Source organism: Macaca mulatta, chromosome 1 (genome assembly GCF_049350105.2).
Source record: "Macaca mulatta isolate MMU2019108-1 chromosome 1, T2T-MMU8v2.0, whole genome shotgun sequence".
NCBI lineage: Eukaryota > Metazoa > Chordata > Mammalia > Primates > Cercopithecidae > Macaca > Macaca mulatta.
Genome location: NC_133406.1, coordinates 185,796,871 through 185,810,083, shown reverse-complemented (window position 1 = coordinate 185,810,083; position 13,213 = coordinate 185,796,871). Strand labels below are relative to the sequence as shown.

At 53.8% G+C, this 13,213-nt stretch overlaps 1 protein-coding gene across 2 annotated transcripts in view; it reads left to right on the top strand.

Moving 5' to 3' along the window:
- Window positions 1–13,213, top strand: part of CIMAP2 (ciliary microtubule associated protein 2) — a 41,423-nt gene that overhangs the window by 2,823 nt on the left and 25,387 nt on the right. The window contains exons 1-8 of one of the 2 annotated variants that reach the window (XM_077955963.1): window positions 2,504–2,980; window positions 3,727–3,814; window positions 4,253–4,417; window positions 4,616–4,738; window positions 8,566–8,703; window positions 8,818–8,961; window positions 10,610–10,771; window positions 11,738–11,863. In XM_077955963.1, coding sequence (XP_077812089.1) covers window positions 2,598–2,980; window positions 3,727–3,814; window positions 4,253–4,417; window positions 4,616–4,738; window positions 8,566–8,703; window positions 8,818–8,961; window positions 10,610–10,771; window positions 11,738–11,863 — 1,329 coding nt within the window. In that variant the 5' untranslated portion in view covers window positions 2,504–2,597. Of the gene's footprint in view, window positions 1–2,503; window positions 2,981–3,614; window positions 3,815–4,252; window positions 4,418–4,615; window positions 4,739–8,565; window positions 8,704–8,817; window positions 8,962–10,609; window positions 10,772–11,737; window positions 11,864–13,213 lie in introns of those variants that run through there. The other variant, XM_077955964.1, reaches the window with a different exon arrangement.

Here is a 13,213-nt window from a genome sequence, read left to right as displayed (position 1 = left end):
TTTTCCATAGCAGCTGGACTATTTTACTTTCCCACCAGCGATGACCAAAGCTTCCAATTTCTCTATAGCCTCTCCAACATATGTTATTTTCTATTTTTTAAAGATAATAACCATCATAATGGGTGGGTTTGGCTTTTGATTGGACTCTGAAGAAGATAAGTAAGAATTGGGTGGGAAGGGTAGGTTGGTGGGGGGCGCATATCATCAGCAGCAAAGGTATGAAAAGGCCAGAGGCTCTCCAGGGGAGGGTGTGTCCTAGGGATAGAGTAGCCTCGTGGCTGGAGGTTTCAGACCATGGGGCAAAGATGGCTTGACTTGATTCCACTGACATACGAGGTGGCTCTGGAGTCTGGACGGGTTAGACAGTCTTGCAGCTAGGGAGCTCTCAAATGTCCTTATGAGTCCCATATTCATGGTGTGACCCTATGCCTGATGAGATGTGACCAGGGCAAGTTATTCTCCCCATCTGAGCCTTAGTTTCCTCTTGTGTACAATGAGGGTGCAATGGTGCCTATAAAAGAAAATGGGTGAGGTGCTAGACAAGGAAGCTGCTGTGATGGGAAACTTTGGGCTGACCAGAGCAGACGGCCTTGCTGCAGAGCTGACTCACTTGGCCTGTTCTGGCCTTCCTGGCAGCCAGGCCTTCCTGGCAGCCAGGACTCCCAGCCCAGTGGACCTTGGCTTATAGCCTTTCGTCATTCCTCCATGGGTCCTGGAGCCATGGGGCTCAGGCCGGAAGAGAAGCAGCAATGTAGCTGCAGGCATGTCTGGACCACCCTGAGAATACCGGAGCAGACCCAGGGCTGGCTGAAGTGCACAGGACTGGAGAGTGTGCACATCCACACCTCACCGACACCTCAAAACAGCCTTTCCAGGAAGCTACAGTCATAGGTCCATGTCACAGAAGAGGAAATTGAAGTTGGCAAGGGTAGCTTGCCCAAAGTCAGCACCCAGGAAGTGGCAGAGCCAGATTTAAATGTGTCTTTGAGGATTTATGTGTTATTGGGTAGCTGGACTAGATGCATGTATTCATTCCCTTGTCATTCAGCAAATATTTCCTGAACATTTACTATGTGCTAGATGCTGCACCAGGAGGAAATGAGACAAGTGTCTGTCCTCAGGCATCTGTAAAGGTCCCTAACCAAGGGCTGGGAATGACCTCCAATTGAGCGCCTGCTGTGTGCCAAGAGTATTGCCTAAATCAGGTCATTTCATCCTCACAGCAGCCTGGGAGATAGAGATGATTACTTTCATTTTATAGAATGAAACCGATAATGCTGTGACTCAGAGAAAGAAGTGACTTGCTCAAGTTCCCACAGCTGGGAAGGGCAGAGTCTGCTTAGATGACCCAGGCTCTCCGTTCTGTGCATGTTCCTGAGGCCTGCCACCTCTGACCCTCAGCTCAGTGGTGCAGTGCAGACGCTCTGCCAGCAGTGGCCATGTGCCCGCCAGGCCTGGAGCCCAAGAGTCCAGCTCTCAGCTGTGCTGGGGAGCCACACTTCTTATTTAAATACTAGCTTGGGATGACAGAGGGGCATTGGGTGGGGCCTGGCAGAAGACCCACTGTGCCTCTGGTTCAGCTTCACCATGGGCTGGAAGCAGGACCTCTGGTACAACCTACACCTCTCTGGCTTCAATCCTGTCACCATGGAATGGGATATGAATCTCTGCCCCACCTTTGGGCCTAAGACCCTTGGGAAGATCACAGGCCATCGTGGGAGAAATTAGACAATCTCAGAGCATGGCTGTGGAGCACTGGTTGGGGGGTAAGGCAGGAGGGAAGAGAGAACTGACTATGCCCTGGGTGGGGTCCATACCCTCAATTCCTTTCTTTACTTAGAAAGTCATCCACATGGGCCGGGCGCGGTGGCTCACGCCTATAATTCCAGCACTTTGGGAGGCCGAGGCGGGCGGATCACGAGGTCAGGAGATCGAGACCATCCTGACGAACGCTGTGAAACCCCGTCTCTACTAAAAATACAAAAAAATTAGCCGGACGTGTGGCAGGCGCCTGTAGTCCCAGCTGCTCGGGAGGCTGAGGCAGGAGAATGGCCTGAACCTGGGAGGTGGAGTTTGCAGTGAGCCGAGATCACACCACTGCACTCCAGCCTGGGAGACAGAGCCAGACTCCGTCTCAAAAAAACCAAACAAACAAACAAAAAGAAAGTCATCCATATGCTTCAATGTTGAGTTTGGAATTCTCCTCCTCCAGGAAGTCTTCCCTGACCTACCTACCCACGGGCTGGGTCAGAGGCCTCCCTCTCTCATGTACCTGACCATAGTATGTGGTCATTGCTTCCCCCATTATTTTCAGGGCAAGGACCACATCTGGGTCCCAGGCATTCTGCATGGTGTTTGCCCAGAGTGGGTGCCAGGGACGTCTAGGGGCCGATTGAATCCTGACTGCCCCTGCAGCCTTGCCCAGACCTCCACCCTCTGGCTTTCCTTGCCCTTTCCCCCTTACTTCGGCTCCCCTGACTCCCGAAATGGAGAAGGAGCTGGGATGTCATTTGCCCAAGTCTGCCCTCTCTGTGGGCCTGTTTCCCATCAGCACAAGGTGAACATTAAAAGGTTCTTTCTGAGCCTAGGCAGGCTCCATGCAGGGCTCTGGGATAAAGCCAAAAATCAGAAATACTTGCTCAACAAATGGCTGTAAGACCCCACCCACTGGCATCCATAGTAAATACAAGAAGGGCCATTATATCTGCAGGGGCCAGGGAAGGACCGTGAAAATGTGCATGGACAAGGGAAAAATCAGCCCGCTACGTGCGCACGCCGGTGGGGGCGCCACGTGGGCGAGGGCGCGGCCTACGGGGCGCATCACAAGGCCCACGTTGCCGTGGCAGCAGCGGAGGCGGTCGGAGCGCAGGCCTGCCATGAGGGAAGGCAAGGATGCCACCGGAGCTCGTGGCTGGAACCGCGCCGGCTCCATGGCCACTAAATGGTTCACCGGGGCGCCCTTCGGGGTGCAGAGCCACAGGTGGGGCCCATTTGCGTCCTGGGCTCATGCCCATGGTCCAAGGCAGCTGCTGCCCACCCCGAAGCCACCCTTGGCCTCGGGAGAGAGGGTGTCCACCTACACACACGGCTGAGCCTGGCAGGGGCGGCAATGAGGAGGGGCTGGGCTTTCTCTCCCCCTCATACTTACTGCTCTTTCCTGCCCAGGGTTCTTTTAGCTTCTAAGTGAGTTCTTTAAAACCATTCAAGAGCACCTACTATGTGCCAGGTTTAGAGAGGTAACATGGCCGGTCCATAGCAGGCCACTCAGCTCAGAAGTGGTAAGTGAGATTTCAGCCCAGGTGTCTGTCTTCCATTCATTCATATTCCACTCTGTCTCTTTCTCTCTCTAACCTACTATGTTCCAGGCACAGTTCTAGGATCTGGGGCTACAGCAGTGAACACAACAGCAAACCCCTGTACTCACAGAGTTTGCTCTTTTCTGTGAGGGGTGTGGGTGAATAATAAACAAAAGTATGTATATCTGTAAAACGTTGGGTATTGATAAGGACTGTGGAGAAAAATGAAGCTGGGAGGAGGAGCTGACGGGTGGGGTGGGGCGAGAGCAGCCTGGAACATTCGAAGCCACTGCAACTCCACTGCTTTTCTTTCATGAGCTTGCTCCAAAGTCACCTTCCTGGGCAGCCAACTCCCCCATGCTCCAGAACTGCCCACGCCAGGGCCGGGTGCCAGGCACGGGGCTCTCACTGGGCCACCGTCCCTCCCTAGGTTTGACATCTCTGCTGTTTATCCCAACCGGAAGAAGTTCAGCACCTTCACTGAGGCCCCATACTCCATGCGTTATTCTACCCAAGTGGTGAGTTTGCACAGCTTCCCTGACTCCTCCCACAAGGCCTGAGCGCCGCCCCTTAGAGCTGCCTACTGTGGTGGATGAGCTGAGCTGTAGAAGGGGCGTACCTTCTACCGTCTTCCGGCACGGAGCTGGGCCCACCGTGGGGGCTTCCAGTGTTTGATAAACGAGGGACTGCACCACTTCCAGCTTGTGCACTGACTACTTCTGGGCTCTTGAAGGCGCTATTATACCTCCCTGCAGTGAGGGGCAGTGATAGAGGATGTCGTGATTGCACCTTGAGTGCCAAGCCTGTTGATGCCAGCCTTGGTGCTGAGGGTGGGAGCCACAGGGGGGATTGCCTACTCCCTTCCTCCGGGTCAGGGTGGTGGCTTGGTGAGGGCCTGCTCTGTGGGTGGACGGGGCGGGCGTGGCTGTCACAGCTCTGACCACACTCTGACTCAGTCCCACATAGGCCCGGGGACTTACAGCTCAAAGGAGACCTGCTTCAGCAAGAATAAGCTGATGAAGGAGGTGGACACAGGCTGGGCCAAGGCCCAGGAAGCCACGCAGCTGACCCAGCTACCCCACTTCCAGTACCAGGCCATCATGAAAGAGAAGCGGCTGCAGGTGAGGCCTCTGGGGCCATGCCTCTCCCTCTCTGGTGCAGGGTCTTCCTGTCCACTGCGGCTGCTCCGTGTGGCCTTCAGTGTCCTTCCAAGGCCAGATGGAGATTACCCTTTAAGGAATATCATCATGCCTTGGGCTTTTTCCTGTGTGGACTTTCCCAGGTTTAAGGCTTTCATTTTCTCTCTTCTCTTGGCATAGGAGCAAAAGCTGGGGCCCGGCTCCTACAATGTCAAAGACTTCTTAGAACAGCTGCAGGAGAAACCGTGTAGCACCCGGGGGCTGCTCAGCTCTGGGGAGGTTCGCTTCCGAGGACTCATTGGGGTAGGTGTTCTCATCTCTGGAGTCCCGAGCCTGGCATACATTGGGTGCTCAACAAATTCATTCACTTATGTATCCATCCGACCAGCCAGGAATAAGGATTAAGCACCTCCTAAGTGGCATACACTGTCCTAGGCCTTGGGGATCTAGCAGTGATGAAGACAAGGTCCCTGCTCTCATGAAGTAGATGTCCTAGCAGTAGAAACAGTAGTACAAAAAAGGAAGTGTAATACATATATAAGCAGGGCTATGAGCACAAATTAGACAGGGAAGGGACAGGCAGTGATGGGGGTGCAATTGATAGAGCGTAGTCGTGCTCTGGGAGGAGTGACATTTGAGCAAACCTACAGGTCATGAGCAATGGAGACTTGCAATGTCTGGTAGAGCATTCCAGGCATTGGGAGCAGCAGAGGCTAAGGCCTAGAGTGGGAACATGCTCGTCGAATCAGACTGGCAGGCCGGAGGCCAGTGTGGCCAGAGGGCACTGGCTGAGGGAGAGAGGAGGCAAGCAAGAGGGCAGAGGGCTGGGTCATGAGGACCCTACAGCCAAGGTGGGGCCTTGGTGTTATTCCAGGTGCTGCCAGAGGGCAGTGGAGGGCTTTGACAGGAGGAGGACCTGATTTACCTTTTTAGAGGAATACCCTCGTGAGGGCCAGGATTTGGAGGAGGCGATGGTGCTGAGAGGTGGGGGTGGCAGCGCCAGGGGATGATGATCCCATCAGGAGGACACTGAGTGAGGCTGACACTCAGTAAGGGCATGAGGGAGAAGGCAGGAGTCACCCCCTACTGAGGGAGTCAGGGCTGCAGTTTGTTGGCCTCGACCTCTCTGTGCTGGACACTCTGTTATCCTTCTCCCAGCCCCTCACATGGGCCATGCTCTTTCACATGGTTTGCCCCTGCTGTTCCCTCTGCTAGGAATGCCCTTCCTCCCTTGGCAGCCTCTTCTCCTTGGGCACACCTACTCATCCCGCGGCTCTCAGCTTCCAGAAGCCTCCCTCGGCCCCACTAGGTGGTGTCTCCCTTCCTAGGAGTCTCCACTGTGGTTGTGTGTTTAGCGTCCCTTCCCCACTGGACAGCAGCCCCTGAGGGCAGACCACGTCGGCCTGGTTCCTTCACTGCAGCATTCTGAGGTTCTAGCAGTGCCTGGCACACACAGGCACACAATAAGTATTTGTGGACTGAATAAGTGCATGCATCCTGAGTATCAGGTGCTCCAAAACATTCTCTCTAATTGTTTGCAACCACTCCAGATGAGGCCCTGGAGGCTCAGAGAAGATAAGCAAATTTGCCCCAGGATGCACAGCTGCCAAGTGGGCAAGCTGGGATGCAGACATGGGAATGTCCAACCCCAGAGCCAGGCTCTTTCTCCTACACCTCGCCACTGGGAATGCTTCTATGAAGGCTGGAAATTACTCCTGACACGGTCTGGGGATGAGCAGATGCATCTTCAGGTGCAGAAGCTGTAACTGTAACTTAGGGAGAGGGAATACCTGGAGCATTTGAAAATGTCATTACCATCCAGTCTAAAGTAATAATAGTGGACATGTAGCATAGCACTTACCACATACTAATTAATTTCATATTTATGACAACCCTATGATTATGTCCATTCTACAGATGAGAAAAATGGAGTACAGATTGGTTAAGTAACCTACTGCCCAAGGTCATGAAGCTATCAACTGGCAGAAGCAGGCTTTTGAATCCCAGGTGTCCAACATCTACCTTGCATTTCATCCACAGGCTTGGCCCCTATAGTTCTTGGACTTTGCTCCCTGCGTCTCTTTGGAGGCCAGGGCCTGGGTGTGGGAATTCAGCCGAGCTGATGGCAGGGGAGCTAGGGGGACAAGCATGACTCTATTTCCTTCCTGCCTTTGCTCTTTTTGAGTGGGGGACCTTCCCACCTTCCCTTATACCTATCTTTTGGGGATCCTTCTCATTTTTCAAAGTCCAGCCTGAAGAAAAAAACAAAACAAAACTTAAAAGTGATGATTCATTCATTTCCACACTCCCCCTCTTCAATTAATCATTCCTGTTTGAATCCCCAAAGCTCAGACAACATAACATTCTAGTTAAAACTATAGACTTTCCCATCAGCCCAAGTGTGATGCTGAACCTCTGAACCTGAAGGTTTTAAGGAAGAAATGGGATTATCTTGACAAAGTGCCCAGTGCTGGGCTTGCCTCTGGGCTCCAGGAGCAGGGCCCTTTTCACCCTTGGTATAACCCTCATCTTCAAAGTCTCCCAGGTCCTGTGGTGCTCACTGCCCACCTACCCCAGGGCTTTCCACAGAGCCCGGCAAACAATACAGGCTCAGAAAGGTTATGGATTTTGGAGCTGAAACTCTCATGCTGTCTCTTTCTGGAGGTGGGACCTGACACATACAGTTTGCCTCTCTGAGACTCAGTTTCCCCATCTGTTAATTGTGGATGGTGCTGACTTGGTCTCCCCCAGTCACTGCCAGGACCAAGATGTTAAGGCTTGTGAAGCACCTAACACACCATTCCGGGATCCAGCTATCCTCGGGGGCTTTCTCCAGAACATACATGGGAACCCGGGAAGGAGACATGTAGTCCCGTTCCTCTGGGAGCAAACAAATCTGATGCCCTCAGTGACCTGACTCCCCATGCAGAGGTCCCTGCCCTCCCCGCCCCATCCTGTTTCCCCAGGGCCAGGTTCCAGGCCCAGAGGTAGGGCACAGCCGAGCCATCGATGGAGCAGCAGTGACCCCGCGTGGCTAAAAGGTGCAGAGCAGCAGAAAGCATTCTGCCAGGTGGACTGCTCTCTTCACTCGGCCTACAAAATCACCCTTCTGACCCTGGCAGCCCAGGTCCCAGACGGTCATTCCAACCAGTTCCTAACCTCTCCTCCTGCCCCTCAAGACATTCAGCCACCCCACACTATCGTGTGTCAGTGTCCACTCTGTGCCAGACACTGTTGCCCGTGAGCCTCCACTACTGCTCATACCTTCACTTCCAAGTTCAGCCTCTTCTCCAGGGCCCTACTGGCCCGTCCATGCTATGTCTCAGTGCCTCTTCCCTGCGTCCCACACTCTGACATGGTGGGCCCCTCGCTGCTCTCCAAGCACATGCCATTCCGCCCAACCTCCTTCCCTTGCTTGCAGACAGTATGTAACTTCATCGCCATTACCTGGAAGAAAGTATTCCTATCCTATGGTACCAGTATGGACCATGAGACTCAGAAGGCCCAGGGTCACTCAGCTAGGAGGCAGCAGAGCCAGGGTCTGAACCCAGAATGGGAGTCCTTCCCTGTCACAGCGCTGTTCACAGCACATTGAGAAAGCCCTCATGTCACGCAGGGCACCTCTGTGTGAAGGTTGGAATTGCCGAATCCACTGAAGCAGGCAACTATCTCAGGTGGTAGTGGGAGGAAGCCTTCATTCCCAGGAGAGATGACATTTGAGCTGGCTTTGCAGAAGCAGTAGAACTGTCCAAGGCAAAGAGGGCAGGAAGGGCATTCCGGGTGGTGGTTACAGCATGAGCCAATGAGGGAAGAAGGTTGGGCAGAATGGCATGTGCTTGAGAAGCAGCAAGAAGTCCGCTATGTTGGCCAAAATGTGCAATGTAAGGAGGAAGCAGTGAGATATAACTTGGTCAGGCCAGTGGAGCCCCGGGGAAGAGGCTGAACTTGGAGGTGAAGGTGTGAGCAGTGGTGGACGCTCACGGGAAACAATGCTGTGTGTCGGAGGGCGGGTAGCAAGCGGGCACCCTGAAAATCCCATTCCCTTCTTGGGGATGGCAATCTCAGGTGTTTGTTCCTCAGGCACAAGGAGTGGTTCTGACAGCCTCTATGCCCCCACCCCTGCCCCACAGAACTACTATCCAGGCCCTGGAAATTATGGGGAGAAGGGCAACCCATACACCAAGCTGGAGGAGAATGCCTGGAACCGGTCCCATTCCGAGGGCCTCATGTGCAGGATGAGCAACAAGCCGGACCCCCGGCCTCATCAGGTACCCCCTTGGCTGGCCAGGCCTTGCCTGCCTTCCCGTCCTGCAGGGGCACTCCCAGGGCAGAGGGGGCAGCTGAGCTCTCCTGCAGGCCTCATCACCTCTGCTGTGCTCTAGGGGAGTGGTCTGGGACCCGGCACCTACTCCTTCAAAAGTGACCTTGAGACATACGTGGCACGATCCGTCGGCACCCGCGGCCCCTATGACACTTTTTCTGGTGATCGGAGCAAGCCACTGCCTTATGGGCACTACTCCATGCAGGTGTGTACCTGGGATGGTGGAGGGTGTTAGTCCATGCCCCTGCAGGATGACAGGCCTCACTACTCAGCACCAGGAACACCAGCTTGTGCGCCAGGCTCTACATCGGGCCGTCCCTACACCCCCTCACTTCACTCTCACAGCCAGGGCCAGATCTGGCTTACCATGTTAGGCAGGGAAAACTGAGGCTGGCCACCCAGCTGGAAGGAACAGAGCTGGGATTTGAACCCAAGGACATCTGTCTGACTTCACTGCCAGCTCTCTCCTCTGCACTGGCATGAAGTGCCCAGGAGGTGAAGATGGCCTACAGTGCCAGGGGAGCTTGGTCATGAGGAACCTTGATGGCACAAGGGGGGGACGTCCTCCTATTTTGGAAACGGCAGGCATTATAGACCAAGCTGGCTGGATTAGTGCCAGTGCTGTTAACAAAGCAGAGAACAGGAGGCCCAGGAGGGGAAATTGAGGTAGAATTTTATCTTGATGGCCTCCTTTCCCACCCCCGTCAAGTCCCTGTGATGTGATCTCACAGTGCACTTGCTTTGTGCTCGTGGCCACTGGAATTAAGTTTTGTCTAATTCCCTGTTTATCTTGTCTCCATTGCGCATTCTCGCAGTGGGTATGATTAAGTCAGGTAGTAGGCGAGGTGCAGGGGAAAGCAGCCCTTGCGGAACTTACATTCTAGTGGGGAAAGAAACTCAGTCATCAATGAGTAAGAAAAAAATTCTCGAGTGTGAGCAGCCATGAGTGCTATGGCAGAGCTCAGGAGCGCTTAGGAGGGTGGAGGTTAACGTAGAAGGACCTCAGGACCAGCTGGCAGGTAGCCACTGAGCTCTCAGCCTTCGACCTGGCTGCTCCCTGGAGCCCCCCAGACCTCCCCATGACCAGCTATGGCAGGGGTCAAGGGACCCTCCTCAGGCACTGTGGCCAGTGCCCATTCTGACTGGCCAGTGCCCAGGCCACGCTGTTAGCTTTTGTTTGTTAGAATTTTTTTTTTTTTAAGATCAGTTTCAGGTTCACAGCAAAATTGAGTGGAAAGTATAAGGAGTTCCCATGTACCCACTGCCCTCCCCATACCACGCACAGCCTCCCCCACGATCAACATCCCACAGCAGCCTGGTCCGTTTGCTGCAGTTGAAGAACCTACACTGATACATCATTATCGCTGCAAGTCCGTGGCATACCTTAGGATTCACTCACGTGGTGGACATCCTGTGGGTTTCGCCAAATGCGTGACACGCAGCTACCATTTTAGTATCATACAGAATAGTTTCACTGCCCCCCAAATCCTCTGTGCTCCTCCAGTCACTGTGGTTTTAAATATTTAAGACATCGTTCCTGCTTAGAATGGTGCCAGACTCAATACATGTCCAACAAATGAAAGAAAGAAGAAATGGATGAAAAGGAGCTGGGCAGTAGGGTGTGGCAGGTGCATGGTGCAAGAGACTAACACCGCCCCAACCTGCTGGTTGGGGGAAGACTATGTCCACCAGCCCAGGTCAGGGTGGCCTCGAGGCTGGCCTGACCTCCGGGATGTCTGCACAGCAGGATAGTAAGTGATGCCCCAATGCTTTTCTCTGGTTGCGGGGGAGAGTTGAGAAAGGAGCTCTGATTTTCCTGGCGTAACAGATTGCTTTTACTCTCCTTTTCTCAGAAAAAAAAGCCCAGGGAACTGATGAATTTCAAGAGCTTTGTAGAAGAACTTAACTCACGTCACAACAAGAAGCATGGGGTTTTTTCTAAACTTCCCCGCAACCCAAAAACCCCTACAGAGAGGATTTACTGGGCCAGCCTCAGCCAGTGCCCCCGCACGCTGGTGAGTTCGCTCCTGTGGCTGGCCTTCCTCTCTAGGAGGGCAGCTCTCCTTCCGGGGCTGGGCATGGGGTAGTGTGCCTTATTTCATGGGGAATAACTCAGTCTTGGGATCAGACTGACTTGGTTTCCAGTCCCGGTCTTGCACGTTGGGACATTTTAGGTGAGACCTTGTTTGGGCCTCGGTTTACACCCCTGTCCTATGAAGATGGAGAAGTGGTTGTGAGAATTAGCTGGGGCCCTGTACTCGGAGCCTACAGCATGGTGCCTGGTACCCAGGAAGCCCCCAGCCAATGCCAACCTTCCCCCTGCGCCTCCCTCCTCTGGCCTCAGAGCGTTGGAGGATGGGCAGGGGAAACTGGAGCAGGGCAGAGTACAGTCTACCCACTGGAGGGCCTGCCCACCTGCTCCATCCAAGGGAGTGATGTGCTGGGCCCTGGTGTTAAAGCAGTTCTCTGGGGGTCTGAGCAGGCCCCCAAAGCAGGGTCTGCCCCTGCTAGGCATTTTACAGCCCGTCTGAGGTAGGAATTATCATTTGCATTTCACTAAAGGAAACTGAAGCCCAGACCTGGAAAGGGATTGGCCAAGTTCCCCCAGCAAGGGTGAGAAGGGGCTGGGATTGGAACCCAGCTCATCTGGCTCCAAGTCTGCTTGGAACTTGGAGTGGTGTGGTGTGGTGTGGTCTCCTTCCTCAGAAATAGGGTCTTCAGCTCTCCGGGCCTCACCAGACAATGAAGACCCTTGGGCACCTAAAAAGAGGCATCAGGCTGTGACGGGTGTTTGTTAGATGGGTGGCATGGGTCATGAGAGCCCTTTTGCTCAGAGGTAGCTGGGTACCTCCACCATCCTTGGCTCAAGACCCAGGCTGCTGGATGGATGGAGTCAGCTGGCCAGAGTCCTCACCTGCCCTGAGCCCAGGCTGACACTGCCAGAGCCTCTTCAGATTTCAGCCTTCCTTCCTTACTTGTAGGCCACATCTGGCCCCAGTTTCTGGCTTCCACAAGAGAAGAAATGCAAATCCGTCAACCAGCCCCCGTTCCTGTTGACCTCCAAGGGGTCAGGCGCAAAGTCCTCTCAAATGATTATGGGAAGCTGGGTGAGTGGGTCTGGGGTGAGGGATACATGGGAACTGTCTCCTGCCTCTATAGCCAACACCAAAGCCTCTTTGTCCCCAGGTAACCGATGCTTTGAGTGAGCCATATGCCTCCCCTTTCTTTTCCCCAAGGGACCTGAGGTCCACTCCCACTGTCTTATTTTCCTAAGGCATTGGTTCTCAAACTTGAACTGATAGTAGCCTCACCTACAGAACTTGTTAAAACACAGATGGCTGGGCCCCATGCCAGAGCTTCTGGTACAGTAGGCCTGGGATGGGACATGGGAATTTGCATTTCCAACAAGTTCAGGTGATGGGGATGATGCTATTGCAGGGACCACACTTTGAGAACCAATGAGCTAAGAAACATCCCACTGCAGCCATGCCATTCTAGAGAAACGCTCCTTCCATTCTCTGTGTTTTTCTTGGGCCTCAGGGGCAGCTGGTGAAGCTGGTGCATTTCCTGTCCCTCGCTGAGCAAGGCCCCCTTCTGTCCCCTTCCCTTTCCCACTCTCTTCCTCATCTCCAGAGGCAGCCATCCCCAAGTGTGCAATGTAATCTTTAGTTAGTGTTCTTGTAAACCAGCTAAATTCTTGGCCTTGGGCTTTGACCTCATTCTGTTTCTTACTCCACCCCTCTTCAGTTTGTAAATGCACCTTTTATTGGAGTCTAATAATCATAGAGAAAGGCGCTGAGTCCTAAGCGCACAGCTCCATGAATTACCACATGATGGCCGTAACTACCTCCCAGAACATTTAACAGCTCTTATTTCCAGCACCCCAAGAATCCCTGCCATTCCCACCCCCACCCCCACCCACAATTAGATAGCCTGTTATCCTGACTGACTTCCAGTAGCACAGGTCAGCCACCTCACCTCCTTACCTTCCCACACGGTGGCAAGGTCCTCAGCGTGCCCAGACCCCAGTGACCAATTCTTGTGAGGACCGGCTGGTTGTCCCTGAATCCTTCCTTTTTCCACCTCTAGCCTGCACCCCCTGCAGGGGAGAAAGTCTTTACCTGAGAGCCCCCAAGTGAAATGTTTAGACCAGAGCCAGATGACCCTGCTGCTACCACAGAGCCAGCCACTGTGAAGTGGGAAGGGCTGATGTGAGGTCTGGGTTCTGGCGGCTCAGTTGGCCACACCCCACAGGGTGGGAGAGCCCCTCTACTTGTACCCCCGAAACCTGGGCGCCTCATGAAACAGGCTTCTCCCTTGTAGGAGGCAACTTGTGTTTAGCACGGGACTAGCTCCTGGGTTCTAACATCTCCCCAGCCCACCCCTCAGGACTGCTCCGCAGATGGCTGGGTTCTTGTCCTGCCTTTATTCTGCCCTTGCCATGTTACCTTGGGCAA